This window comes from Gouania willdenowi, chromosome 4, assembly GCF_900634775.1.
Source record: "Gouania willdenowi chromosome 4, fGouWil2.1, whole genome shotgun sequence".
Classification (NCBI taxonomy): Eukaryota; Metazoa; Chordata; class Actinopteri; order Blenniiformes; family Gobiesocidae; genus Gouania; species Gouania willdenowi.
In genome coordinates this window covers 22,204,774-22,230,304 of record NC_041047.1, presented here as the reverse complement: position 1 = coordinate 22,230,304, position 25,531 = coordinate 22,204,774, and the positions used below count along the sequence as shown (strand labels likewise).

The 25,531-nt window shown below is 41.9% G+C and overlaps 1 protein-coding gene across 3 annotated transcripts in view; it reads left to right on the top strand.

Annotated features, from left to right (window-relative positions):
* The window catches only part of sema6bb (sema domain, transmembrane domain (TM), and cytoplasmic domain, (semaphorin) 6Bb), a 184,605-nt gene that overhangs the window by 138,705 nt on the left and 20,369 nt on the right, over positions 1 to 25,531 (top strand). For all 3 annotated transcript variants that reach the window (XM_028444268.1, XM_028444270.1, XM_028444269.1), the window contains exons 14-16: positions 143 to 283; positions 4,803 to 4,880; positions 16,011 to 16,069. In XM_028444268.1, the coding sequence (XP_028300069.1) occupies positions 143 to 283; positions 4,803 to 4,880; positions 16,011 to 16,069 (278 nt within the window). The remainder of the gene's footprint in view (positions 1 to 142; positions 284 to 4,802; positions 4,881 to 16,010; positions 16,070 to 25,531) is intronic.

The following is a 25,531-nucleotide window of genomic DNA, read 5'->3' as shown; positions in this document are numbered from 1 at the left end:
CAACATGAAGAAGGACTTTACACCCAGAGGGAGGTCAGAGGGGTTCATCATGCTCTCTCAAGTTGGCAATTAAAATTGCTTAATGCACTTTTTTTCCTCTGTTGTGTTTGTGTTTCTGCACGTGTTTGTGTGTGGGATGCAGGTGTGCTGAGAACTCCCCACAGGCCCGTCAGCTGCTGTCGCTGACCCTGGACCGGCCGAGCCACACTCTGCTCCTGGCCTTCCCCTCCTGTGTGGTCCGAGTACCAGTGGCACGATGCCAGCTCTATTCCCGATGCATGAAGTAAGTCTGCACCAACTCCCAAATATACATGACTATAAAAGGGAGTGAGAAGTCGTGGCGCACAGTCGTTGAGTTTGGCATTGTAATCGGACGTGGCAATAAAACAGGTCGGAAACTTAATATAATCTAATAGTTAATCACATATGACATTTGCTGAAGGAGCAAAAAGGCCTGGGTTAGATTCCCGAACAAGGGACCTTTTTGTGTGATTTAGATGTTCTCTTTGTGCTTGCATGGGGTTTTTCCAGTGATTCAGGATCCTCCAATCCAAAAACGTGTTAAGTTAATTACCTCAGCCAAGGAAGTAATATTTACACCAAATAATTTTTTTTGTTTGTCTGTTTTTTGTTTGTTACGTCAAAAGTACTCATCAGATTTTGAGAAGATTATAACCAAAAATAGACCTTAGAATTTTGGAGGACATCCCAATCAATATACAGTAGTCCCTCGTTTATTGCAGAGGTTACTTTCTAATAATAACCCGCAATAGGCTAAATCCGCGAAGTAGTCACCTTTATTTTTTACAATTATTATACATGTTTTAAAGCTGTAAAACCCCTCACCACACACTTTTCTCAGACAGGAATTAACATTTATCTCTTGTTTAAACACTCTCAAAGTTCAAACCTTTGTAGATTTTAAAACATAAACCTGTCTTCAAACATACAGCACTTCAGAGTCACACTGCTAGCGATCAGACATTGATGCCGAACACATTCAGAGTCTTTGTTGACGATGACGTCAGGCCATCAGCACGGACACCGGTCTGTTCACCCATTCAACCATGGAGTAGAAGCTGTGTGTGACCACCTGGAGATGTATGACACGGCCTTTATAACTGGAACCGGACTAGGAATGATTTGGCGTGGATGAGAATCAGCGAGGAGGTGGTAGTAGCAGGTAAAAGTTCTCTCTGTAGTTTTCATCTTTGAAAGTCGGCACTGAGCTAGGATTGCATTAGCCGCTAATCACACCAGCTTTTTTCACTAGTGGTTTATGTTTATGAGAGGAGAAAAAGGGGTGCAGCTCCTCGCCTCAGCAGGCAGCGAAACTCACCGAGTTGGATGTGTCGCTGGTGGGCAGTGCTTCACTTCAAATGCGCATATGAAGCGAATGGGGACATTTTTTGATCCTGCGGCACATTTCGTGTGGCAGATGCGTCCTTCAAGTAAAGGGGGCGGTGCTTCGCTTCAAACGCGCATATGAAGCGAATGGGGAAGCCAATCAGGACGCAGAACACAATGTGCATTCATACGGTGTAAAAAAATGCATGCGAATTTGCACTGTAAAAGAAATCGTCTCTATCTGTTGATTCCCCCCATACGCCACATTGGACCAGTAAACCCCCACTTTACATTCACTTGAGCTTTAATCTGTCTTGGAGGACTTTTCACAGGGTTTAGGAGTAGATACTAGGGAAAGTCTGACCATTCCTCCACTGATGTTAAGCTCCCAGTCACCAATCTGGTTTAGATCAGTCAACATTCAATGTTGCAACAGAAAGAGAACTGTCTCAAATGGTTTCCACACATTTGGTAACAGCAAATGTTTTCAAATTTAAGAGACTTGTTGGAACTGCCAGAGATAAATCCTAAAAGCAAAAACAACAGCACTGCAATCCACCTCCTCCAGATATTACACTTGTTCCAATGGATTACTGTATTTATTCATTCTATAATGTTCATTGTTTATCATAGCGCGTTTTAAAAATCTGAACCCATCATCGGTGCACTCTTACATGATTCCATTATAAATATTCTTCATAATGAAACACAGACAATGCACTAAACAAAGTCATGCTAAGCTCCATCACCCCCACATGTGCACCAAACTGCAGTTGTTGACTTTTCCTGAACGACACGTTCACTGAACCTGAATGCCTGAGGCCGTGGCGCATCAAGACACCCTGACACTCTAACACAAACTGGTACACACACCAGCACATGAGGCGTGCAGTGTGCTCAATGAACCAGGTGAGTCATACAAGCGTGTAATTCAGAACATATTAGAAAAAAAGGCGCTTGCATGGGATCTGATGTGTGTGCGTTATGTGTGTACAAGAGTTAATTTTCTGTGTGTGAGACAGCCTCAGAGTTAGTCACGCCTCAGCAGCTTCAGGTCTGGTTTTTTGAGCATTTATTTCAGAGCGCTTTGATTTTTTTTACCCAAGTAATAAAGGGTGAAGTCGGCAATTCCAAACCATTGGCCTTCGATCTAATTCTTTCTAAACAAATTCTCACGTTACAATTTCACAACAATAACTTGTCCTTCTAGCCTTTGCAGCACACGGTTTAACCTTTTAACCTGAATAAACACCGTGAGATTTCAAACACATGTTTTCTTCTTTTAGTGAGGTCAGTAATGCTACATATCCTTAACCCATCACCTAATGTTATTTGCTACAATGCGTATGTTTGCATAGCACTGAGATTTCACCACGAGATTCTTACACTTAAAGGGATCCGACACTGTTTTTACAAATGTGGCCTAATTAGAAGATCTATGCCTAACAAAACACATTATTTTCCACCAAATTCGTTTTATTAACTTTTATAACTGGGATTACTTTACCCTGTGCGCCGCCATGTTAAAGTTATGTCATTGGTGACGTGATTAGCCCATTTCAGTCCATTGAGTTCTATATGAGTTTAAGCGTTCAGGATCATTTAGCAGCTTTTTCAGTCAAATTTACAGCTTTTGCTGCTTTGAGTTGCTCTAAAAATCAGTAAAACTTAAAAAATTTGACGTTAACCTCTTTTGTTTACTGAGAGATGATAAATTTAAACCGTGACCCGAAAAAATCTGTGGCCATAGAATAAAGGCAACCAGGATTCACTGCTGCTCATTATAATCAGCAGTGAATTCACTGCTGCGTTGAGCAGCAGTGAATTCACTGCTGCGTTGAGCAGCAGTAGGATTCTGCAACCAGGATCCGCAGGTGTCGCCCCCGTGGCCATAGATTTTTTTTCGGGTCACGGTTTTAATTTATCAAGTTTTACTGATTGTTAGTGCAACCCAAATGCAGCACAAGTTGTCATTTTGACTGAAAAAGCTGCTAAATGACCCTAAATGCTTCAACTCCTATAAAAAATCAATGGACTAAAATGGGCTAATCACGTCACCACTGACATAATTTCAACATGGCGGCGCACAGGGTAAAGTAGTCCCAGTTTTCAATGTTAATAAAACGAATATGGTGCAAAATAATGCGTTTTGTTAGGCATAGATCTTCTAATAAGGACATTTGAAAGGTTTTAGGCCACATTTGTAAAAAGAGTGGAGGATCTCTTTAACACAACTGCAATATAAAATGTAATTAGCAAACATATTTAATCAAAGTTGTTATTCTTTCTCTGTGAATATCAGGGGTCTTGTTTTCTTTAGACAAAGCACAAATGTCAAAGGTTTAGACTGTTTTTAATTATTAAAGGTGAGGCAAGATCCAACACTGCTCATTTGATTGAGCAGAACGTTTTTCATTAGCGGTGTCATGTCGTCATGATTGGTTTTCAGATATACATTTGTTGTAAACTTGTATGGAAGCTTCTAAGCTTTAAGAGGAAAGTATCTTGTGTTTTTGTTTGTCGACCTTGGAAGAGTTGGTAAAAAACTGTTAATGTCAAGCTTCAGCATCTCCAAGCTGACTATAAAGCTATGGGACCATAAAATAAACTGACCAAATATGACAGCAGATTAGTAGTTCCCCTAGAACTCTTGTTTATTATGTAATTGAATCATATCTATCTATGTTTGTATAGTTGCCTTGTTAGGCTTTGTGACAGTTTATAAAATTACATTCAATTACCAAAGACTGCTAATTAGCATAGCATCCTGTCAAATGATTTTTTTTATTATTTAAAGTTGTCTGTGTGGCGTCTGATGGTGGTATAATCTTGTATTACATAATAAATGTGCTATATCATGTTCAAACACAACAGTGTGCTTAGCTTAGCATCACCTGCCATCAATGTAGACACGCCTGGTTTCTAACTGGGAATTTCAAAATAAAGCTTCTGCACTTTCCAGTAGTAATAAATAATCAAAATGAGGAAAAAGACATCAGTTCCTAAGATTTATTGAGCTAATCTTGTCTCTGATGATAACACAACTTGATAAGAATCCTTGTTCCATTTTTTCCCCACAGTAAAAGAGCAAAATGCATACTCTGTAGAAGCATGGTTCAAAGTTAAAGTCCATATTTCAATGCTATAATATATCACTCGCATACAGAACTCTTTTTGTTGCTAAGTAACCCATATGAATGCATTACACACCCAATTAGAAAACTCAAAATGCAAATGACTAATAGAGAATGTATAAATGAATGTTCATCAGGATATAATTGTCCATAAAAGGGCAGAGCTCATAACTCATCACGCTATGACAAATAAGCCCCAGTTTTACATTTTCACTGCATGGTCAGGATAGATAAAGTTCTAGTAAATGTGACTCCCATGATAAGTTTGGATGAGGGAACATTGATTCACTTTTAAACTAATTATCAGAGTTTGTGTTTTAGGAATTGCATCGCCTCCAGGGACCCTTACTGTGGCTGGACCAGAGGTAGCACCTGCTCTTTCCTCAGACCGGGAACCAGGTGAGACTCACGTCACGCTCTTATTTAACGTCTGAGCACAAACAGATTTTGTTTTTAGGTTCATCTAAACTTATCAATTTGATTTTTGCTGCTTTTTAGTCACAACATAATTTTAATCCTGACATTTATATCGATTTTTGCATATTTTTGTTATGTTTTTTTCTTCTTCTTCTCACAACTAAGATGTGTTTTTTTTTTTTTCTTTCTGCAAACCTTTGAGACCCCCTACAGAGACATTTGTTTTACATTATCTATCTGATGTGGAGGCCGTCTTAAGTAGCTGTCACCCTGTCTGCTTATCCTTTCAAGATGTCTGATTTTATACTTGTCTCTGTTCTTTCGCTTTACTCCTCACTGAACGGCAGTCATAAGCCATGAGTAAATGTGTGATTGAAAGTGAATTACTTGGTGTGCCTCTTGGTTTCCTGTGCGTTTTCTTGGCCGTGCGCGGCTGTCTGTATATTCTGGGATCTGTGTAGAAACCCTTCTCCTCCTGCTACTGAAATGCAGCGGTTTGTCTTGACACTTCACCTCCAGTCTATGCTGTTTCCCTCCAGTGAAATCAGATTTCTCCTTAGTCACTCTGCTTATTGAATTAGGCCTTCAAACACAGGTGTAGTGCCAGCCGAAACAAACCGCACAGGCCTCTAAAGACCACCCCGGGCTGCCTGCTTACAGTGTTAAAGGCCACTGTGTTGGTCTTGATTAGATTTACCAAGGGCGGTCAACTTGGCAATCGATTCTGCATTGAGTTACTGAGGGTTTCCTCTTCAAGGAATAATCTCTGTTTGCAAACTCACGCCTGAGGGGAGCTTATGAGTTGGCATTATATAACATCAGATGGTGTTTTGGACAGTTTCTCAGCAGAATTGATTTAGGTTGAAGGAATGTGAAATCTCCATTTCAACAAAGAACAGGATAAATAAGAAAAAATACAAAATTTTCCTGTCGAGAGGCTGGAAATCAGATTCATATGAAAAGTCTAAAGAGAAAACACCAAAGTCTAATCCTAGAAAAAAGAGTTTAACAAGGGGTTTGGGACTGAGCACTTGTCAGGGCGGCATTTAAATAAAAGTGAATTGAGTTACATTTAAAATGATGATTGTATCAACGAATAAACTGTATTTTGCTGATACTTGCTATTTTAATTAAGGATGAAAAATTAAGAATTATTTACTTAAAGAATACGTTTGTTTTTTTGTTTTTCTAGCTTCTGAAGCGAGAGTGAATGTATCCCCTATTGCTAATCTTTTACAGTTTGTTGCTGTTATAATCACACATTTATTTACTGCCCTGTTTTCTTGCTAAATATTCATAGATATAATCTCATCTTTGAGTGTTTTTATTCATCATAGTTTATAATACATTACAATTATACCAATAATCTTGTTGATTCTCAACCACGTTTTTCATGCCACACCGTAAACAGCCTCACTAAGTATCCAACATGTGATCTTTGTCATTTTTTATTATTATTATTATTATTATTATTAATAATAATAAAAATGTAATGATGGCATCAGTCCAAGAGCGTACTGGATGATAAATCCAGAAAAAGAAATGTATGCACACATGCAGGCTATAGCTAATGTACACAAAGTAAATGACCCTTGGTGTGTGCGAGGCAGCTTATTGAACACGCAACATTATTCTTTATTAGGCTGACAACTGCTGTACGCTCGCTGCATTCTCACACTCATTTGTCACAGTGATTTTTAGCTGTTTGAAGCGCAAGTCTTGGCTGCGCGGCTGCTTTGGTCTTTAGCTGATTGCAGAAAACTGATTTTTCTTTAGCGTGGTGCAATATCATCTCAGAGGTCACGCTTTGTTGTCCGAATGGTGATTCGATATTCTTGTATTTAAAAAAAAAAAAAAATGACTGATGATGAGAGACAGAATAAAAGACAAGAATTGGGAAAGCTGCTTCATATTTATTCATGTCTACATTTTCTGTTCATTTTCACAAATGTACTTCAAAACTGAGAAGCGGAAAAGATAACACAGCTGTGTTTCAGTTTGATTTAAACTAATATAAAATACAATATACTGTATATACAATATAAATTAAACATCTATTTTCTTTACTTTACTAACCTCCCAAAGGTTAGTAAACATTTTTGTAATGCTTTTGATTTTAAATCGAACGAAGAACATATTTTTACTATAAGCTTCAGTTTCTCAGTATTCCAGGTAAAAGGACAGAGTAACAGGACACGAGTAATAAGAGGACACAAACTCAATAGGGAAACTCTCCCTATACTTCTCCTATTTATTAGTTAACAAGAAGACCAGAGTTGTGCAACTTTGGCTTGACAAGTGCCCAAAATTCAGAGTGAAAGTAACAACAGACAACTGTGTCATCAGGATTGAGTTGAATAAAGATATCCTGTGCGGACTTTCATTTACGTTCTGCATTTTTGAACACCTTGGGCCCTATTCCCCCCTCCACTTAAAGGAGACATATCATGCATTTAAGTCCTTCCTTTTTACATATAAATCATACAGTTGTGGTCTATATAAAGCTGAACTGCAATGCTTGGGTCTGAATTCCTCATTATTATAGCTCCACAGGCCCCTTTTCTACCCTTTTCTGATGTGCTTCTGAGAGCAACTCGTTTTGGTGCGGTCTCTTTAAATGCAAATGAGACACTCCATACCCCGCCCCCTCTCCAGGTTGCAGAGGTGACACTCGGTTCAACTCCACCCTGTTCGGCCATTTTTGTAGTTTGATAGAAGAGATACGATTATTTAGCGGCGCAGAAACTGTTTATTCACACGTTATTTACAAAATGTCAACAACAGAAGACTTGTCCATCCAGCCTTACATGTTGAAGCCAGAGTCGGACCCGGCGGAGTGAGATGAAAATGAAGATGATGAACCTGCAGAACCCTAACAAGTGAGCTAACACAAGCACCGAGCTAACGCTAGCGCCAAGCTAACGTCACGAAATGTATTTTAATACAGTTTTTTCAAAGACAAAAACGGCAAAATGAAATGAATAATGAAAACTTTAGACTTAAATTAAATCACGTAGGCCATATCATCAAGGATCTAAAACGAGCACACAGCGCTAACATATGAAGTCTGAAGACGGTGCAACTGCTAATGCTAACAAAACAATGACAGGGACGTCTTATCATCACACTTTTTAGCGTTATTTACAGCTTACCAAAGTGCTCTGTTCGTCGTCTCCAAAGATAGAAGGAATTGACCCCTCAATCAGACAAAGTCTTTTGGCAAATCCTTCTTTATACTGGCGGAGGTTGCTGAAGCAGTCATCCTTGAAGTGCTTCGCGCACACAAAAATGACCTTACCCACAGATGTAGGTACATTTCTGTGAAAAATAAAACTCAACCAGGCACTTTGAAAAGGTTCTGATGCTGGGAGACGGTGTAATGAAGCGTGTGGGTTACTACATCCAACAACCAAACATTTTGACTTATCCTCTCGTAACTTCAGCATCCTTGAGCTTGGACTACAAAATAAAAGCGAGAAATAAAAATGGCGGATTGCTCGAAGTGTTGGACCTGGAGTCGATGTCCTAATTTGGCAGTTCCGCTGCAAATACTGGGACGTAATTGTTCAAAAAACGTAATAGAGATTCGAAAAATCGAAACAAATTGAAAAATATGACCAAAACTGTTAGGTTCTGTTTATTTTAACCCTTGGGTCCTCTTTTTGTTCTGTCTTTGTTTATTTGGTTTGTATTAAGTCTTGTCTGTGTTTCAGGGATTCCTGTTTGTGGCTCCACCCCTCAGTGATGTCTGTGTGCTTGGTTAGTGATTGATTAGCTCCCTCGTGTTTTCACCCAGGTGTGGCCCATTCCCAATCAGGCCTCCTCCACTATTTAGCTGAGTGTTTGGACACAGTATGACTGCTGGATCATTGTTTGTGTGTCTGTGTGATGTCAGGGTCGTTATCTGCTCCCTCGTGTCTGGTCTTGCTCCCTGTTCCAACTCCCCTGATTTGGATTTGAGTTTTGATTTTGGATTTTGGATTTTTTGAATTAAACATGGACTGGTTCCGAGAACGCTATTCCTGCATCCTGCCTCCTTCTTTCCCTGCATTTGGGTCCACACCAACACCCAATCGTGACAGAATGATCCAGCCACAAGTGGACCCAGCAGAGACAGATTTGGCTGAGATGGACATGGCCGAAAGGACTGCCTACTGGCAGAGCTACCTGCTGGAGACAAGGGAAGATCTGTTGTATGGATGGGAGGACGAGCCTGTTAGGAATCCCTACTGGGGAACTCGACTGGCTTTGGGAGGACCCCGGAGCCTACAACGAGGTAAAGGTCGGTCAAGAAGGAAGGGTCAGCCCCGCCAGTCTCCTAGCTCCCAGGCTAGCGTCCCTGTATCTCCTAGCTCCCTGGCTAGCGTCCCTGTATCTCCTAGCTCCCTGGCTAGCGTTCCTGTTTCTCTTAGCTCCCAGGCTAGCGTTCCTGTGTCTCCTAGCTCCCAGGCTAGCGTTCCTGTGTCTCCTAGCTCCCAGGCTAGCGTTCCTGTGTCTCCTAGCTCCCAGGCTAGCGTTCCTGTGTCTCCTAGCTCCCAGGCTAGCGTTCCTGTGTCTCCTAGCTCCCAGGCTAGCGTTCCTGTGTCTCCTAGCTCCCAGGCTAGCGTTCCTGTGTCTCCTAGCTCCCAGGCTAGCGTTCCTGTGTCTCCTAGCTCCCAGGCTAGCGTTTCTGTGTCTCCTAGCTCCCAGGCTAGCGTTTCTGTGTCTCCTAGCTCCCAGGCTAGCGTTCCTGTGTCTCCTAGCTCCCAGGCTAGCGTTCCTGTGTCTCCTAGCTCCCAGGCTAGCGTTCCTGTGTCTCCTAGCTCCCAGGCTAGCGTTCCTGTGTCTCCTAGCTCCCAGGCTAGCGTTCCTGTGTCTCCTAGCTCCCAGGCTAGCGTTCCTGTGTCTCCTAGCTCCCAGGCTAGCGTTCCTGTGTCCCCTAGCTCCCAGGCTAGCGTTCCTGTATCCCCTAGCTCCCAGGCTAGCGTTCCTGTATCCCCTAGCTCCCAGGCTAGCGTTCCTGTGTCCCCTAGCTGTCAGGCTAGCGTGCCAGTCCCGGCTCCCCGCACCCGGCCGCCGCCTGCCCCGCCGCCAGTGCCGGCTCCCCGCACCAGGCCGCCAACGTCGCCGCCAGTGCCGGCTCCCCGCACCAGGCCGCCAACGTCGCCGCCAGTGCCGGCTCCCCGCACCAGGCCGCCAACGTCGCCGCCAGTGCCGGCTCCCCGCACCAGGCCGCCAACGTCGCCGCCAGTGCCGGCTCCCCGCACCAGGCCGCCAACGTCGCCGCCAGTGCCGGCTCCCCGCACCAGGCCGCCAACGTCGCCGCCAGTGCCGGCTCCCCGCACCAGGCCGCCAACGTCGCCGCCAGTGCCGGCTCCCCGCCCCAGGCCGCCAACGTCGCCGCCAGTGCCGGCTCCCCGCACCAGGCCGCCAACTCCCAGCTTTCCTGTCCCGTCTTCGCCCGGCCCGCCGGAGGTCTTCCCCCCTGTCCCGTCTTCGCCCGGCCCGCCGGAGGTCTTCCCCCCTGTCCCGTCTTCGCCCGGCCCGCCGGAGGTCTTCCCCCCTGTCCCGTCTTCGCCCGGCCCGCCGGAGGTCTTCCCCCCTGTCCCGTCTTCGCCCGGCCCGCCGGAGGTCTTCCCCCCTGTCCCGTCTTCGCCCGGCCCGCCGGAGGTCTTCCCCCCTGTCCCGTCTTCGCCCGGCCCGCCGGAGGTCTTCCCCCCTGTCCCGTCTTCGCCCGGCCCGCCGGAGGTCTTCCCCCCTGTCCCGTCTTCGCCCGGCCCGCCGGAGGTCTTCCCCCCTGTCCCGTCTTCGCCCGGCCCGCCGGAGGTCTTCCCGCCTGTCCCGTCTTCGCCCGGCCCGCCGGAGGTCTTTCCGCCTGCCTCGTCTGAGCCCTCTTCGCCGGAGGTCTTCCCGTCTGCTCCGCCTCATGGGAGGCCGCCGGACTCCTGGTCCCCTGCTTCGCCGGCTCCGCCTCATGGGAGGCCGCCGGACTCCTGGTCCCCTGCTTCGCCGGCTCCGCCTCATGGGAGGCCGCCGGACTCCTGGTCCCCTGCTTCGCCGGCTCCGCCTCATGGGAGGCCGCCTGAACTTTGTTTCGACCCTCCTCCGGACCCCCGTCCTCCCACCCGGGTTTGGTGTTTGGGGTGGGTAGAATTTTTGTTTTTGGAGCGTTTGGAACCCGCTCCTTAAGGGGGGGGTTATGTTAGGTTCTGTTTATTTTAACCCTTGGGTCCTCTTTTTGTTCTGTCTTTGTTTATTTGGTTTGTATTAAGTCTTGTCTGTGTTTCAGGGATTCCTGTTTGTGGCTCCACCCCTCAGTGATGTCTGTGTGCTTGGTTAGTGATTGATTAGCTCCCTCGTGTTTTCACCCAGGTGTGGCCCATTCCCAATCAGGCCTCCTCCACTATTTAGCTGAGTGTTTGGACACAGTATGACTGCTGGATCATTGTTTGTGTGTCTGTGTGATGTCAGGGTCGTTATCTGCTCCCTCGTGTCTGGTCTTGCTCCCTGTTCCAACTCCCCTGATTTGGATTTGAGTTTTGATTTTGGATTTTGGATTTTTTGAATTAAACATGGACTGGTTCCGAGAACGCTATTCCTGCATCCTGCCTCCTTCTTTCCCTGCATTTGGGTCCACACCAACACCCAATCGTGACAAAAACAGAATATAAAGATATCTACGGAGCACCTGAAGAGACTAATTTGAACTTTTCTGTACTTCTAAATACTCTAAATATACAACAAAATGCATTTAAGGGCTAAAAAAAGTGAATTTAGCATGATATGTCCCCTTTAAATGTGCCACTGTGCACTATCATCCCAGTTACACGTTCTGGGTGGAGTGGCCCTTAAAATGTGGGCCTTGTGTGTCTTCTCACGTCTGCTTAAGCGCTTTTCTTCTGAACCTGGAATAGCTTTCAATATGGGGCCCATGTTACTAAAACCATGTGGCACCCTCACATTTGCCCACTTGCAGCCCATGGCCAGTTCATACTAGGGATGTGAATCTTTTGGTGTCTCCCGATCCGATTCGATTCCGATTCCATTCAAAATCGATTCTCGTTTTAACCAATTCTTGATTCTAAATTGATACAATGCATAGTGTGTTAAGGCAAACTATGGCATCAAAACAATATAGTTTGTATAAGATTTTTTTCAATAAACTCATTCCAGTTATGAAATCACACAAAGGCAAACTTAAGACAAAAGGTAACATTTATTCATGTTAAACAAATAAAAACTTATTTACTGTGCAAGAAATAACTTATATAAATAAAATTGCCTAAATAAAAGCTGAGGCCAGCTGACCCTCTCAGTGACTACAAGAAAAGGTTCAAGGTATACAAAAAAAAAAAAGAACTTCTGTACGTAAATAGAATTGTCTAAATAAAAGCTTAGGTTATCTGCCTTTTTCTCCCAAAAGTTACAAAAATACACTCTACACAAATTGGAAGAATACGTTAAGGCATACAAAAAATAAAGCTTCTGTTAATAAAAATAATTGCCTAAATAAAAGATTAAGCTGGCTGATTTTTTCTCTCTCATAAAATGTTTCCATTTCATAATACACAACAATGAGACTGGTGTTTTCTTTGATATTTCAAAAATAAATTGCATAGTCACAGTCAGTAAAGCACATTTAAGACCTGTCTGGTCTAAATTTAAGACAAGTTAATACTTTTTAAGGCCTAAAAAAAAAATTATATATATATACAGTATATATATTTTAAAAAAATATTTTTGAAGTTTATGAATCGATTCAGAATCATGGATGATTAGAATCGTGATTCTTATGTGAATCGATTTTTTTTCCCCACCCCTAGTTCATACCCAGGTAGCCAGATACATGTTATATATTATTACTGTCCTAGGTAAAATTTGTACTCTTATTTCTTATCCTTACTAACGATATATGATTTCAAATGCTTTTTAAACTGGTTTATGTTGCTGCTTTGTTTTATTTCATTCTTTTGGCAGTTTCATAGTTTATCCCCTGATATTGTTATGCTCATCCTTTTCAATGTTGTTCTGTCATATTGCATCTTGAAATGTAGTTTTTCTCTTAAATTATGTTCCCCTTCTCTCTCTAAAAATCTTTTCTGCAACCCTTTTGGAAGTGAACTTTTGCTTGCTTTATAAATCACTTGGACAGGTTTGAGTTGGATGAGATCTGGGAATTTGAAATCTGGTGTTTTTAAGAATAATCCATGTGTGTGTGTTTTCTGTATCTTGCATCTAGCCAACTTCCCTTTGATATATTTAATGTGTGACTTCCAGCAGATCCCCCGGTCCAAGATCACACCCAAAAATTGGACTTTGTTCACTCTTTCTGTGATAACATTGCCTATATTTACTTTAACATTTATATTTTCCCTCTGATTTCCAAATAACATAAATTTAGTTTTCTTTAGGTTTAATGATGACTTATTAAGATCAGTTTACACTTTTCCTTAGTGACTATCCTCAAGAGCTGCTGTAAGTCCCCATCAGTATAAAGGATATTGGTGTCATCTGCGAATAACACATATTTTAGTTTTTCAGTTACTTTACAAATACCAGGACTATGCTTATTTTCAATTGTGTCATGTTTCTGTTATTAATTCAGCTAATCAACAATAACAAACTATCTGATATGACTACAGTCCTTATTACTTTAGATTGATGTTCAGTGAAGTGAAACTTAAAATCAAACTGAAAAAAAGCATAAATGTACAGAATGTTAAAGTGTTCATTCACTTTTCTTTTTTTTTTAAGGTGAAAGGCTTGAGTTTGTAAGTGTTGATTCAATATTTGTAATGTAAATTATTCATCATATTTAGAGAAGTTATGAATTACTGTCATGTATTACATCATTTGCATGTCTTACTTAACGCGCCTCACCGACAGGTTTCTTTTGTTTATAACATGGTACAGTAAATATGGCCTGGTCTTAATGAAACGTGCGTACAAACACCTTAGTGCACTTACAGAGACGCCCTGAATCTGTCCCAGACGTGCCTCAGAGCAGTTGTGTTTTCCTTCGTGAACACCTGGACGCTGATCTGCTCTCATTTCCTCCCTGCTTCCTCACTTCATCATATGTTATTGTCTGTGGATTTTTCCAAGCCTCCCTCATGTCCACCAGGGAAATGAATTGCAGAAACACAATCTGTCTTAATTCATCCTGACTGATAAAAATCTGGCAAACTTGGAAGACTTTCTGGTTTTGAATAATTTTGTTACATTGATTTGACTTACTCCAGTACTTTAAGAGGCAACACTTAATCAATTTAACTCAACTCAAGTAAAATATTGTTTTAATCCTTCCAGATATATATTTGCTAAATGCTGAGACCTTTCTGTGTGGAGTTTTCATGTTCTCCCTGTGCTCTAACGTCCTTGTGTTATTGTTTGGAGACTCTAAACCACCCCTAGGAGTGAGTAGGTGTTTGTCTGGCCCTGTGATGGACTGGTGTCCAATGTGAGCTTGTATGGACACCAGTCGACCTCTGTCAGTCTGTACCGGATGAAGCAAAGACAGATGTTAAATAAATGAATAAAATCCTATTTGGAGAGTGATTGTCTTACAGGAAGCTCCCACACACTGGAGCTCTGATTGAATTGATTCAGAGGAGGAATTGTCCAACTCTTTATCTGCTCAAGTGATAAAAGCCTCTGGGGTAAAGCCTGGGTCTGGGTCCAGGTCCCCTGTAGTTCTCAAAGTGCGTGGGAATTATAATATCCTAGTCAGGTTTCTTGTCTTTCGTTCATCTGTTGCTTTCTGATTCTGTTGTTTTGTGTGAGTCAGTCACATGTTCACACACACATACACTACTTACTGGGTGATATGGACCAATACTTATATCTCAATATTTTTTTGTCTAAATGGCAATATACAATATATATCTCTGTAATTTTAATTTTACACTTTTGGCTTTTTCCTCTATAAGGGACAGCACATGTGAGTAAGTTCTATAATGTGGTGTGTTTAGGGGAAGGTCTGGGTTAGAACACACTCAGAAATCCATTAAACTGTGCTTTTAATGCTGTTCTGAGAAGTAGAAGTATTTTATAACAAAATAAGCTTTTAAAGATATATATATAAAACTTGAGATATCTGCTGGGGGCTCTCTTTGCGGGGTCTCTCCGGGCGGTGCCGGCCTGGTGGGGCGTGGGGGTGCCCCTTCCCTACGGGTGGGGCTTGGTGCTTGTCTCGTCTCCTGGTTGCCTTGGGGGTGCGCCTCGCGGCGTGTGGGTCTGGGGTGGCCTGCCGTGCCGAGGTGGGGGGTGGGCGCGCTGGGGGTGCTGGCCTCTGCGCCGGGGTTGGGGCGGGGTTGCTTGGCACTCCGGGATGGTGCTCTTTGCTGGTGGGCGGCTCTAGCTGTTCCGGTGGTTGAGGTCGGTATCGGCCGCTTGGTTGGTCTGTCCTGCTATCTGCGGGCTGGCAGGTGGGTGGGTTCTGCCCAGGTGTAACACTGCTCTCCCTTTTTATATCCTCCCTCTAATAAAAGATTTCTTACCCTTCCTTAGTGAGGGCTGGTGATGGTCACAATTAAGCAATAAAATAAATCAATTTATTTTATTGCAATAACAAAACATGCATTGCTGTCTCATAATGATTGCACTTCTTGTAGTGTTGACCTTTGACAACATGTGCAGACAAGAAAAAAAAAAAAAAAAAAATCTGTCATTAGCATGAATAAGGTTCATCATTAAGGCTGTCATTATGTGTTGTCTGTTACCCCAACCCTAAACCCTTCCAAACTTCACTAGATCCATCCACCTAACCCCAAAAAAATGCCAACGTAGCTCCAAAAGTTTCTGTCATAATTTAGCGAATAAAAATTAATGACAGCCATCTTGACACCGTTTTTATTCTAATTACAGATAATGCCATCGTAATGTCAGCCTTATGTATAAACCTTCAAGCAAAGTGTTATCCAAACATTTCATAGAACCACAGTTATCCAGAGTCTCCTGAGATATGACTTGTCTAACTCTCCACTCTGAGTGGAAGAGATAGTGTGGACAAACACAGTATGTTCTTGTTCTCTATAAGTCTAGCATTACCTTCCTCTATCGGATGTGATCTGTGCTGCACATCAGCAGGTGAGCTGTGTTCTCTGATTAATCATTGTCTGTTTTTCTCTGCAGACTGCCGTTTGAGCAAGATGTTGAACAGGGGAACGTGGCCCACTTGGGTGATTGTGACGGTAAGAGGAGTCAGATTGTGTGTGTGTGTGTGTGTATGAGGCTTAAAGCAAACATTTCTCTGGCTCCTTGCATGCCTTTTTTGTCTTCAGGGTAAACAGAAACACTGTAAAATGAAAGATGGGCCTGGTGGGTTCAGTATACACAAAGAAACCCAAATAATAAACACAGAAACAATTCCCAATGCACTGTTCTGCTCTGTGATATCTCACATCTCCCTGGAGAAACCACCAAAATCCAACATGAAGACGATGCTCGTCTCGTTTTGTTTCCTTGTGTTTTTGTGCCGACGTCTTGTTTACTCTGTTCTTACTCGGAAGCCAGCTTTGCTTTGGTTTGGTCGGTTTTGTTCTGTATACGTGTAGTTAATTACATTCACCTTCCAGCGCGAGACTGACCCTTCCCTTTTTTTTTTTCAACCCTTCTCCATATCCTTATAAAAAATAGTTGTAAGCAGCAAAGCAAAATCTCTTCTTTAGATACACAGAGGTTTTTAGATATACTCTCATGACACCCCCTTGGCTTTGATCAGAGTGCTAATTCCAGCGTGTGCAAATGAATCCCTCTCTTCTGAAAGTTCCCTGAGTTCATGTGCCATGCTCCTAGAGAAAAGAACAGATAAATATTGCATAATCAGAACCCGCGTACGACTCTAATCCTGTTTCAGATGGGTGCTCTGTTTGATGCTGCCCTTTCACTTCAGGTCTTCTAACCACCAAACCACGGGGGGACGGCCGCGGTAATTGATGGCTGATGCTTGCTCCGTGCACAGCCAAGTTAAGCCTATTATTGGTCTTCACTGTGCACGTGTGCAGCGCCTTCCTAAACATGTGGAGCACCTTCATCAAACTGTTAGTCTTGCTACTTAAAGGATATCACTAATCCTCCTCGGGCTGTGTCATATTTAACTCAGATTCGGTCATGAATTATCCTGCTTTGGAATTTTTAAAATCTTGTTTGAGTGTTTGAAGAAGAATCGAGCACTAAATAAAAATGTGCTACTCACTTTAATCCACGGTTACTAAAGCGTGCTATATCAATACAAAAAGGTTGCACAAAAGCGGAACCTTTGCTCTATTTCTGTACTGGAGCTATGAGAGTTGAATGCAGATGATTATTCATGCACAATTAGCTAATGAGATGCATTAGAAGCTCCAATCTTGCATCATTTTCAGCGCGTTATGTGAGATTGGACAAAATTGTCGTTCCTAGAACGATGATGCTGATGCAAAGTTTTTCTAGAGGCATCACCTCTAACTTTATTGCATTGACTTTTATTGTGAAGAATTGTTATTGCAGTGGTGTTCCCAGTGTGTCCTCCTTCCTCTGTCTCATATTTCTTGGGATTTTATGATTTTCTGTGGGCGCTTTTATCAGAGGGATATGAAGATGACACAACTGTTTTCTCTGGCTTTGATTTCACTGGATCTTTAGGTAACTTTGGTGCCAATACAAATATTTTGTGTTTGACAAAGACAAAACAAATTCAATATGTAAAAGAATACCAAATGGTTATCAGTACACACCAATTGATGGGCTTTATGAAAAGCAGATGCTTGTATCAGGTCTAAACAATAATGGTTGGATGGATGTGTGTTATGTGAAGTAAATGTATTAATGATTGCATCACAGCTGGGAGTAAGTGAAAGGAACTTCCTGCAGTTTTCCTTCTGCCGGAGGCAAAATGATAGGAGCAGGAATCAGTCATTATATTTAGCAGTTCAAATTTTCTAGCCTTTAATGAAGTATGTAAACATTTACACATCAGCAGTCAGCAGTCATTTATGCACACAACAACAAAAGAAAAGATGTAAAGCAGGGTCAGACACTTTCCTGTGACCTGTGTCTAATTTGTTTATATCTTATTGATTGATGGTACATCAGACAAAATAGTCCAACAACTGATCTACACACGTCTTTAATCTAATTATTTGATTCATCCCAGGACTGTGATGACATTGTGCACACTCCAACAAATGAACTGTAGTACCTACACCTAAAGGTCAATGCCTTTACACTAATGACTGTTATTGTGAGCCTTCACACATGCGTCAAGTCAATTGTATCTTGATTTTGACAAATCCAAAGCTCACAGAGTTCAGGTACTCCTGCAGAACAGCATGCCTTGTTCTGATGTTTGATTTATAGGCTCTCTCCAACAAAGATGTAGCATCCTGCTCACTGACTCCTCCTTGGGGAATTTTGGAGCTATGAATTATATTTGGTCTGTGTTTGATCTTGAAATATACTCAACCGGAGCTGTGTTGACAGAAGTCAGCTCTGCTGTCTGTAGATTAACACGAGCTGCTGCACTGGCATGGCAGCAACGTGAGCCAGCATTTATCTCCTGGCTGCCAGCACAATGTCTCAGATATTATGATGAACATTGTGCCACTGCCATTTTTTCATCATCCTTTGTTTGTGTGCCTCTTTAGATGTAGGTGTCAGTGCCACTATGATGTTACATATTTCCTAATAAAGTCTGGTTCATATTTCTGTAAAGGCCCTCTCCAGAGATCTGCTGAAGTCATGCAATGAGAAATTGCCGAGGATGATTTTTAGTCGGCTTTTATACATTCTCTCTTACCAACAGTATATTAAAAATATTTTTTCATTTACCAGTGCTTTTGCTTTTGTTTTTTATTACAAAAGGACTCCCTGTACTGTTTAACGTGGTGGAGAAGATTGAGTGCCCTTATGATCCTAGGAGGTATGTTATCGAGGACAGTTGAAAGGTCCGGTGCTTTGTGATTTGGGCAGGCTAAGGGCAGGGACCTAGGCTCCTTAATCCGCAGTCATGGAAACTCCCATTTGGGACATGGATTGTCACCTCTCCAACAGGAAAGGATATGGAGCTGGTGCAGGACGTTGAGAGTTACCGACTACATAACAAGACTTCATAGGTTTTCATCCTTGTCTTTCAACTGTGGACCAGCTCTTCACTGTCTCAATGGTGCTATATAGGGCAAGGGAGTCTCCCCAACAAGTCCATATGCATTTTGTCCCCCAAAGCATCATGTGGGGGGTGCTCTGGAATTATGGGCTGGATGGCCCTTCACTGCATGAGTCTGGTCTGCATGGCTGGCTGTATGTAAGATCTGTTCCCAGGGAGGGTTGGACTTTTGGCACTTGTCACTAGTTCTATTTGTAACATTTATGAACTGAATATCGAGGAGCAGCAAGTAGGTGGAGGGGGTTGAATTTGGGGGACAGTTGAGTTTAATCCTAGTTGTTTTGAGATGAGGAAGTCTGATTGGCCCACTCGAACAACAATCTCCCGACTTTTGCTAAGACCGTTTGCAGCCAGTTATGAGTCTGGTGGAAGTCGCCGGGGAGAGGACCGACTGGGCCTCTTTGCTGAGGATCTTACCCCTGAGACTCGGCAACAGACATTAAAACGGAACAAAAAGACTAAGTAAATCTGTATGAAAGACAATGTACAAATGCATTACCAAAAGTCCTCAAAGACTTATTGGGAAAACAACTGAATAAAGGCTTGTGGTTGCTTTCATACTGGACTCATTCCAATTGTCTGCATCTTGTCCCTGTAGATAAGAGAGGAAGTAAAATGGCTTATCTATCTCCCTTTGGGGAAATTTGAAAAACTCATTTCCATTCTGTCTGGGCTTCTCCTTTCCCTGAAAAGTAGTCAGTGCATGTCCAACACAATTTTTTGATCTCCCGTCTGCAGTCACGGTCAATCATAGTTCCTTAAAATATGACTTCCATATGTGATCAAATTCAGTAAGGATTTGTCTAAACAAGGGATCAAAGGGACTTGAAGATGTTTCCATCATTAAAAGTGGGCTTCTACTGAGTTGCTGTGGTTCCAGTGGCAGAGCAGATTGCCAAAAGATCCCATAGAAACTAGGATATGTTCCATGGTGATGCCTCCCTGAACAGGTTAAGTGAGTATCAAAGATGAATGAATTTAGGACTCTGGTATTTGTTGTTAGGCTCCTGTTGATTCTTTACCTTTTAAACTTCTTTCAGCCTTAGTCAGTGCCACAGGGATTTGAGAGTAGCCTTGTTATTGGACCGCAAAGAGATGGATAGACAGCCTCACTTGAAGCTTAACTAATTCCTTCCTCTTTCTCCGCAAACCAGAGAGCGGCAGTGGGTAGAAGGAAAATTGATTTTCATCTTTTCCTTGGCTGATGACATTTGAACAGATATCAAGGGTGATTCTGCAAGGGGAAAGGAATGGAGCCATTTAAAGCATGAAGGGGGCACGAACAGCTGGCTGAATCTGATTAAGAAGTAGAGAGCAAAAAGAATAGATTAGGCATTGAGAGATCATGAAAAGAAGGAAAACTTTGGGTATGGGTGTAAAAGTTCAGGGGATCAGAAGTTTGGAGCCATGTGGATGAATATAAAGTAGAGGAAGAGTGTCAGTAAGGGAAGACTGAAAGTCTGAGGACATGCTGGGAGAGAAGGGCAAGGCAGTGGCAGGGTAATCACAGACGAAATGGAGAAAAGATGAAGGTGAAGGCTTTAAGAGTAGGGAGAGGAGAACAGGGAAGCTAAAGGTGCTCCGGCTTTTCATGAGCAGCCGTGTCAAATTGAGTAAGTATGCCACCGGCGTCTTTTGTCTCACAGCTATGTCATTGGTTTCTACCACGGGCCCAATGCCAAGTTATTAGTCAGCAGAGGTGATGCAAGCCACCTGCCTCCCATTCTCCTAATCTTTTTTTTCATTTTTCACTGAGCTGCTCTTTACTTCACTCAGTTATCCACATTATAAGATCGTACAATTCAAGTGTTTCCTCATTTGTCATGAAAGTGGGCCGCTTAGGCTCATCTCTGAAGGAATGTCTGCACAGCGACAAAAATCCACAGTATGAGATTGTTTTCATAAAGGGAATAAGTCAGGAAGTGGAGTGTAGTGAAATGTTTTGCCTGGATCTGTGTATTTATTTGTACCAAAAAGCACATGCGTACAAACCGAAAATCACCATAGGGTAATTTGTTGTAAATGGGATTTTGATGAATAGCATCGGATGAAATATTCTGTGGACTCACCTAGATGCTCATTGGTCCTTTTGTGCTTGTTGATTCATGTATTTCAAACAATTACTACCAACAATGTGCTAATAACATAAGTAGATTTAAAGTAACCCTGAGGTTGTGCTTGTTGTTAAGAATTTTAATAGTGCATTTATTAGTATTCAGACAATACGTATTTTGTTCTGGTTTACATTCAATTTCTCCTTTTTTTAAACCCATTTAAAACAGCCGTGTCACTGTGTTATCTATTTAGTTTAAATATGCCTCAGTATGAACTCTCGTTTAAACCCTGTGAGTAACTTCTATGACCAACTGCCAACATTATTTCATTAAGGGACCAAAGGTAAAATGACAAAAAACAGAAAGTGTGGGCCTCATAAATCAATAGATCAAAGGTATTTCTTTCGCAAAATCAGATAACTCACAAACAATTGTCGAAAGTTAAAATTGCCGCTCGCTAGATTGTTTTTGATTCCATCACAAACATTGGGTTTGTTATATTTTTGTCAATGAACAAAATCTTGACAAAAATAACAAACCATTGACAAATGTTAGTAACAAGCCTGTCACAAGTAGGTTAAGACTCTGTTTATCTTAAAATAAAATAGGTTTGAACAGGTGAACTTCACAAGATTTCAGAAAGAGAAGACAAGAGAAAATTTGCAGCTACATTTTAGTTTTATGCATTAACATGTTTTTAGTCCGTGGGCTCCACATAGTAAACCTATGCACACAGCACTTTATGCTTAATATTTCAGTTCACTCAATCCTGTACAGATTTAGTACAATACACACTTTTGTAAATTAGTCAACTCAAACTAATGCCAATAACTAAATTAGCTGTTACGGTCTTTACGGCCTCGTTGAATGCGTTCAAGAATTTAAACACATTTTCTGAATTTCATTGCAACAGGTGAGAGAATCACTTTACTTTGGTTAAGGGTTCTGCACAGGACAAGTTCTTGCCTAATAGGACACTGACAAATGTGACATGACTGGTCATTAGTGAAGGCTGAGCCGACTCCACCTGCTGCTGATACACTGTAGCCTTTTCTAACACCTTATTACCTCATGCTTCACTCTTTTTCCTGTGTGAGATTGTACATTCCAGAGCTGGGATTTTTCTCCTGTCTTTAAAGAGATATCCATGATTGTTTGGCCAAATCGCATCACGTTAGATGTCTTAGCTTGTGCAACAAATTGCTGCTGGATTTAGGTTTGACTTAGTTTTAACACCTCTGCTGACAATAACTACCAAGTTAACTCTAATGCTGCATTCACATCGAATGCGTCTTCTGCGGCACCGGACACATCTGCCGCACAAAACGTTCTCAGGATAAAAAAATGTCTTCATTTGCTTCATATGCACGTTTGAAGCGAAGCACCGCCCACCAGCGACACATCCAACTCAGGGAGTTTCACTGCCTGCTGAAGCGAGGAGCTGCGCCCCTTTTTCTCCTGTCAAACATAAACCACCAGTTAAAAAAGCCTGTGTGATTAGCGGCTAATTTTACCTGCTACTACCACCTCCTCGCTGATTCTCCTTCACGCCAAATCCTTCCTAGTCTGGTCCTGGTTATAAAGGCCATGTCATACAGCTCCAGGTGGTCACACACAGCGTCTACTCCATGGTTGAATGGGTGAACAGACCGGTGTTCGTGTTGACGGCCTGACGTCATCGACAACAAAGACTGTTGACGATGACGAAACAGTCGCAGGAGTTCAATATTTTCAACTCTTGCAAATGTGCGAATATGACGATAAATCAGGAGCATACGGCCTACTCCGCCCACAGGAAAGATTTTGCATTTGGGACGCATCTATCCATGGACTGTAATCTGGACGTACGGACATTTTGTGATGCATTCGGTGTGAATGCAGCATAAAGGGCTTTTTATGTGTGCACCTGTGTGAGTGTATATAATAGAAGAGTCCATGTCAACACGTGTGTGACAGGGTAATAGAAGCCATCCCTGTAAACAGCCTAATGAGTCAGGTTTAGCCCAAGCGTCAACAGATGGTGAAAGGATGTCAAACCCACTTGTTATCATGACTTGTCGATTGGTTGGCTTTTGTTTTTCCAGGTTGTGACCTCTGCCGACAGGCCAATCAGGTACAGCACAAAACCGTGATGATCTGTCAAAGCACCTTGTTCATTTATTTAGTGTTAAACGGAGTGTGTCCTGGATCTGAAAGTACAAACCCCCAGACATGCCAAAAGTTTAAAATTTAGTTTCTGAAATGTGTTTGTTTGAGAGTTGTGTTTGCCCTGACACCTCATCAGTCTACTCGCCTCAACCCCTCAACAAATGGAAGTGGTGTGTGTTGTGTGTGTGTGTGTGTTGACTTTTTTCTTTCTCATTCCCTCTCCTTGTCCCAACTCAACACTTGAGTCTTTGTTTCCTCTTCTGAAAAGAACAAAGTCGACTTTTCCACACGCTTCCGAACAAACACATAATTCTCACAGTCACACATTCACATCCGTTACTCGCTTCTTGGTGTGAACTCACTCAGCCATAATGACATAGCTAGTGTTTCGACAGCGTAGCTACAGATGGAAACAATTATATTGCTGTGAAAATATTTCCTAAAGAAAGACGGTGTTTTGACTGGTGGAACTGCAGGAGGTAATCGAGGTCCACTAAAACATCAATGAGACTAAGGCAGATTGTAGGAGCCTGATTGTGGCATCATGTCAGCGTTGTTGGCGCTCAGCGCAGAGTAGGGACCGTTCTTAGCGGTTGCTAATATGTCCAGAACTTTTGTGCGGGTGGAAAAATGTGTTGCCAACTCTAGAAGTGTGGTGTCATCTAATTTCTTTCTAATTACTTTGGTTTGGAGAGCAGCCTTTTGTTGAGGCTCAGGGGGGAAATCAGAAGCAGGCGTGTTTCTTAGTCTTTACGCAGCAGCTAGTTATAACTGGGTCTTAAGTTATCGCTGATGATTAATGCTTTACCCTTTTTTCCTCTGAACCCCAGCACAGAGACAGGAAATGAGGACAAAAGAAAGGGGTGCATTTAGCTCTGGTTATTTCCCCTTTGATGTGGTTTCTACTTCCAGCTGCAGGTTGAAAGGTCTGCCTAACCTTATTGCCACCATCCTACCCACAAAGGTTATGATGCTATGCAATGTCTGAGACCATTTCAGTGTATATATCTTCTTCTTTCTTTTCCACTGTTCCTTTTTACAGAAAACACAATTTTTTACTAGTTTTTTTTTTAATTTTCCTTAATACATGCGTAAATTTGTATTTCCTAAACATTGAGAATAAAAATAACCATAATCCAGTTCCTTATTGGTGTGCTTAACTTTTGCCAAATAATGCACATTCTGATTCTGATTTTCCCTCAAGTCATACACAGACCAATAGAAAAAGCTATAAAATAAAATGAAAACAATTGAAACTTCAAACTGAATTATTTTTATGTTTTTCCCTCTTATTACTTTACTGACTTTGAGAAGTGTTTATTTTCTCTGCAGTTACGATGGAGCCTACATTTCTGCTCATCATCAATAAAGCACTGATTTAATACATTTAAGGAAAGTTTAAATCTTTTATAAGTCACACCCCATGATAGCTTGCAGCACACTGGTGTTCCAGTGAACAGTAAAATAGACTTGCATAGTGAGAGGAAGTACAGATTCACACATTTCCCCCACCACGAGCAGACTGTGAAGCTTGAAGAATAGAGCTGATCCCTGATTGCCTGGCTTCAATCGGTGAAAAAAAAAAAGGACAATTTGCTTCATACGAAAACACAGTCAGTAAAAAAGGGAAGAATTGTGTGTACTGTTTGAGCATTTCCTTTTGTTCCAGAGTTTAAAGAAGCCTGATGAGGTGCAGGGGGTCCTGAAGGGCCTCCGCTTTTTCATCTGGCTTCCTCCTCTGAGTTCCCCTTCTGCTCCTCACATCTTCATCTGCACAGTGGGATTCTCAGACAAAGCCTTGAAATATGCAGGGGGTCAGCGAGCCCGTCAGTGAGGCCCCAGACCTTTGCTGATAGATGTGGGTTTGTTTACTTGAAAACAAGAAATCCAGTCAAACATTGAGTATACAATGTCAGTATACACACTGCCTAAAGTTTAGGCTTCCGTGGCTTTAACTTGTCTAATATTATTGTATATTGTACATGTGATACAATTTGATCCTTTAAAAAAAAAATCCTTTATTAGGGTTATCCTTAAAAATTCTTAAAAGGCATTCAATTAATGAATCTAAAAATATGGCCTTAGTTGTCATTAAAAAATCTTAAATCAAGGTTTCAAAAGTCTAACATTTTAACACATAATAAATATTATTTTTCTTAATTTTTTGTATTTTTGTTATTGTTTTAAAGATTTCTGGCTATTTTTGTAGTCATCTTGTGTTAATGGAGTGATTTTGATTATTTTAGTCTGTTTTTTGTGTATTTTACTATCATTTTGTGTATTTTTGTGTGTTTACTTTGGGGCCCGCC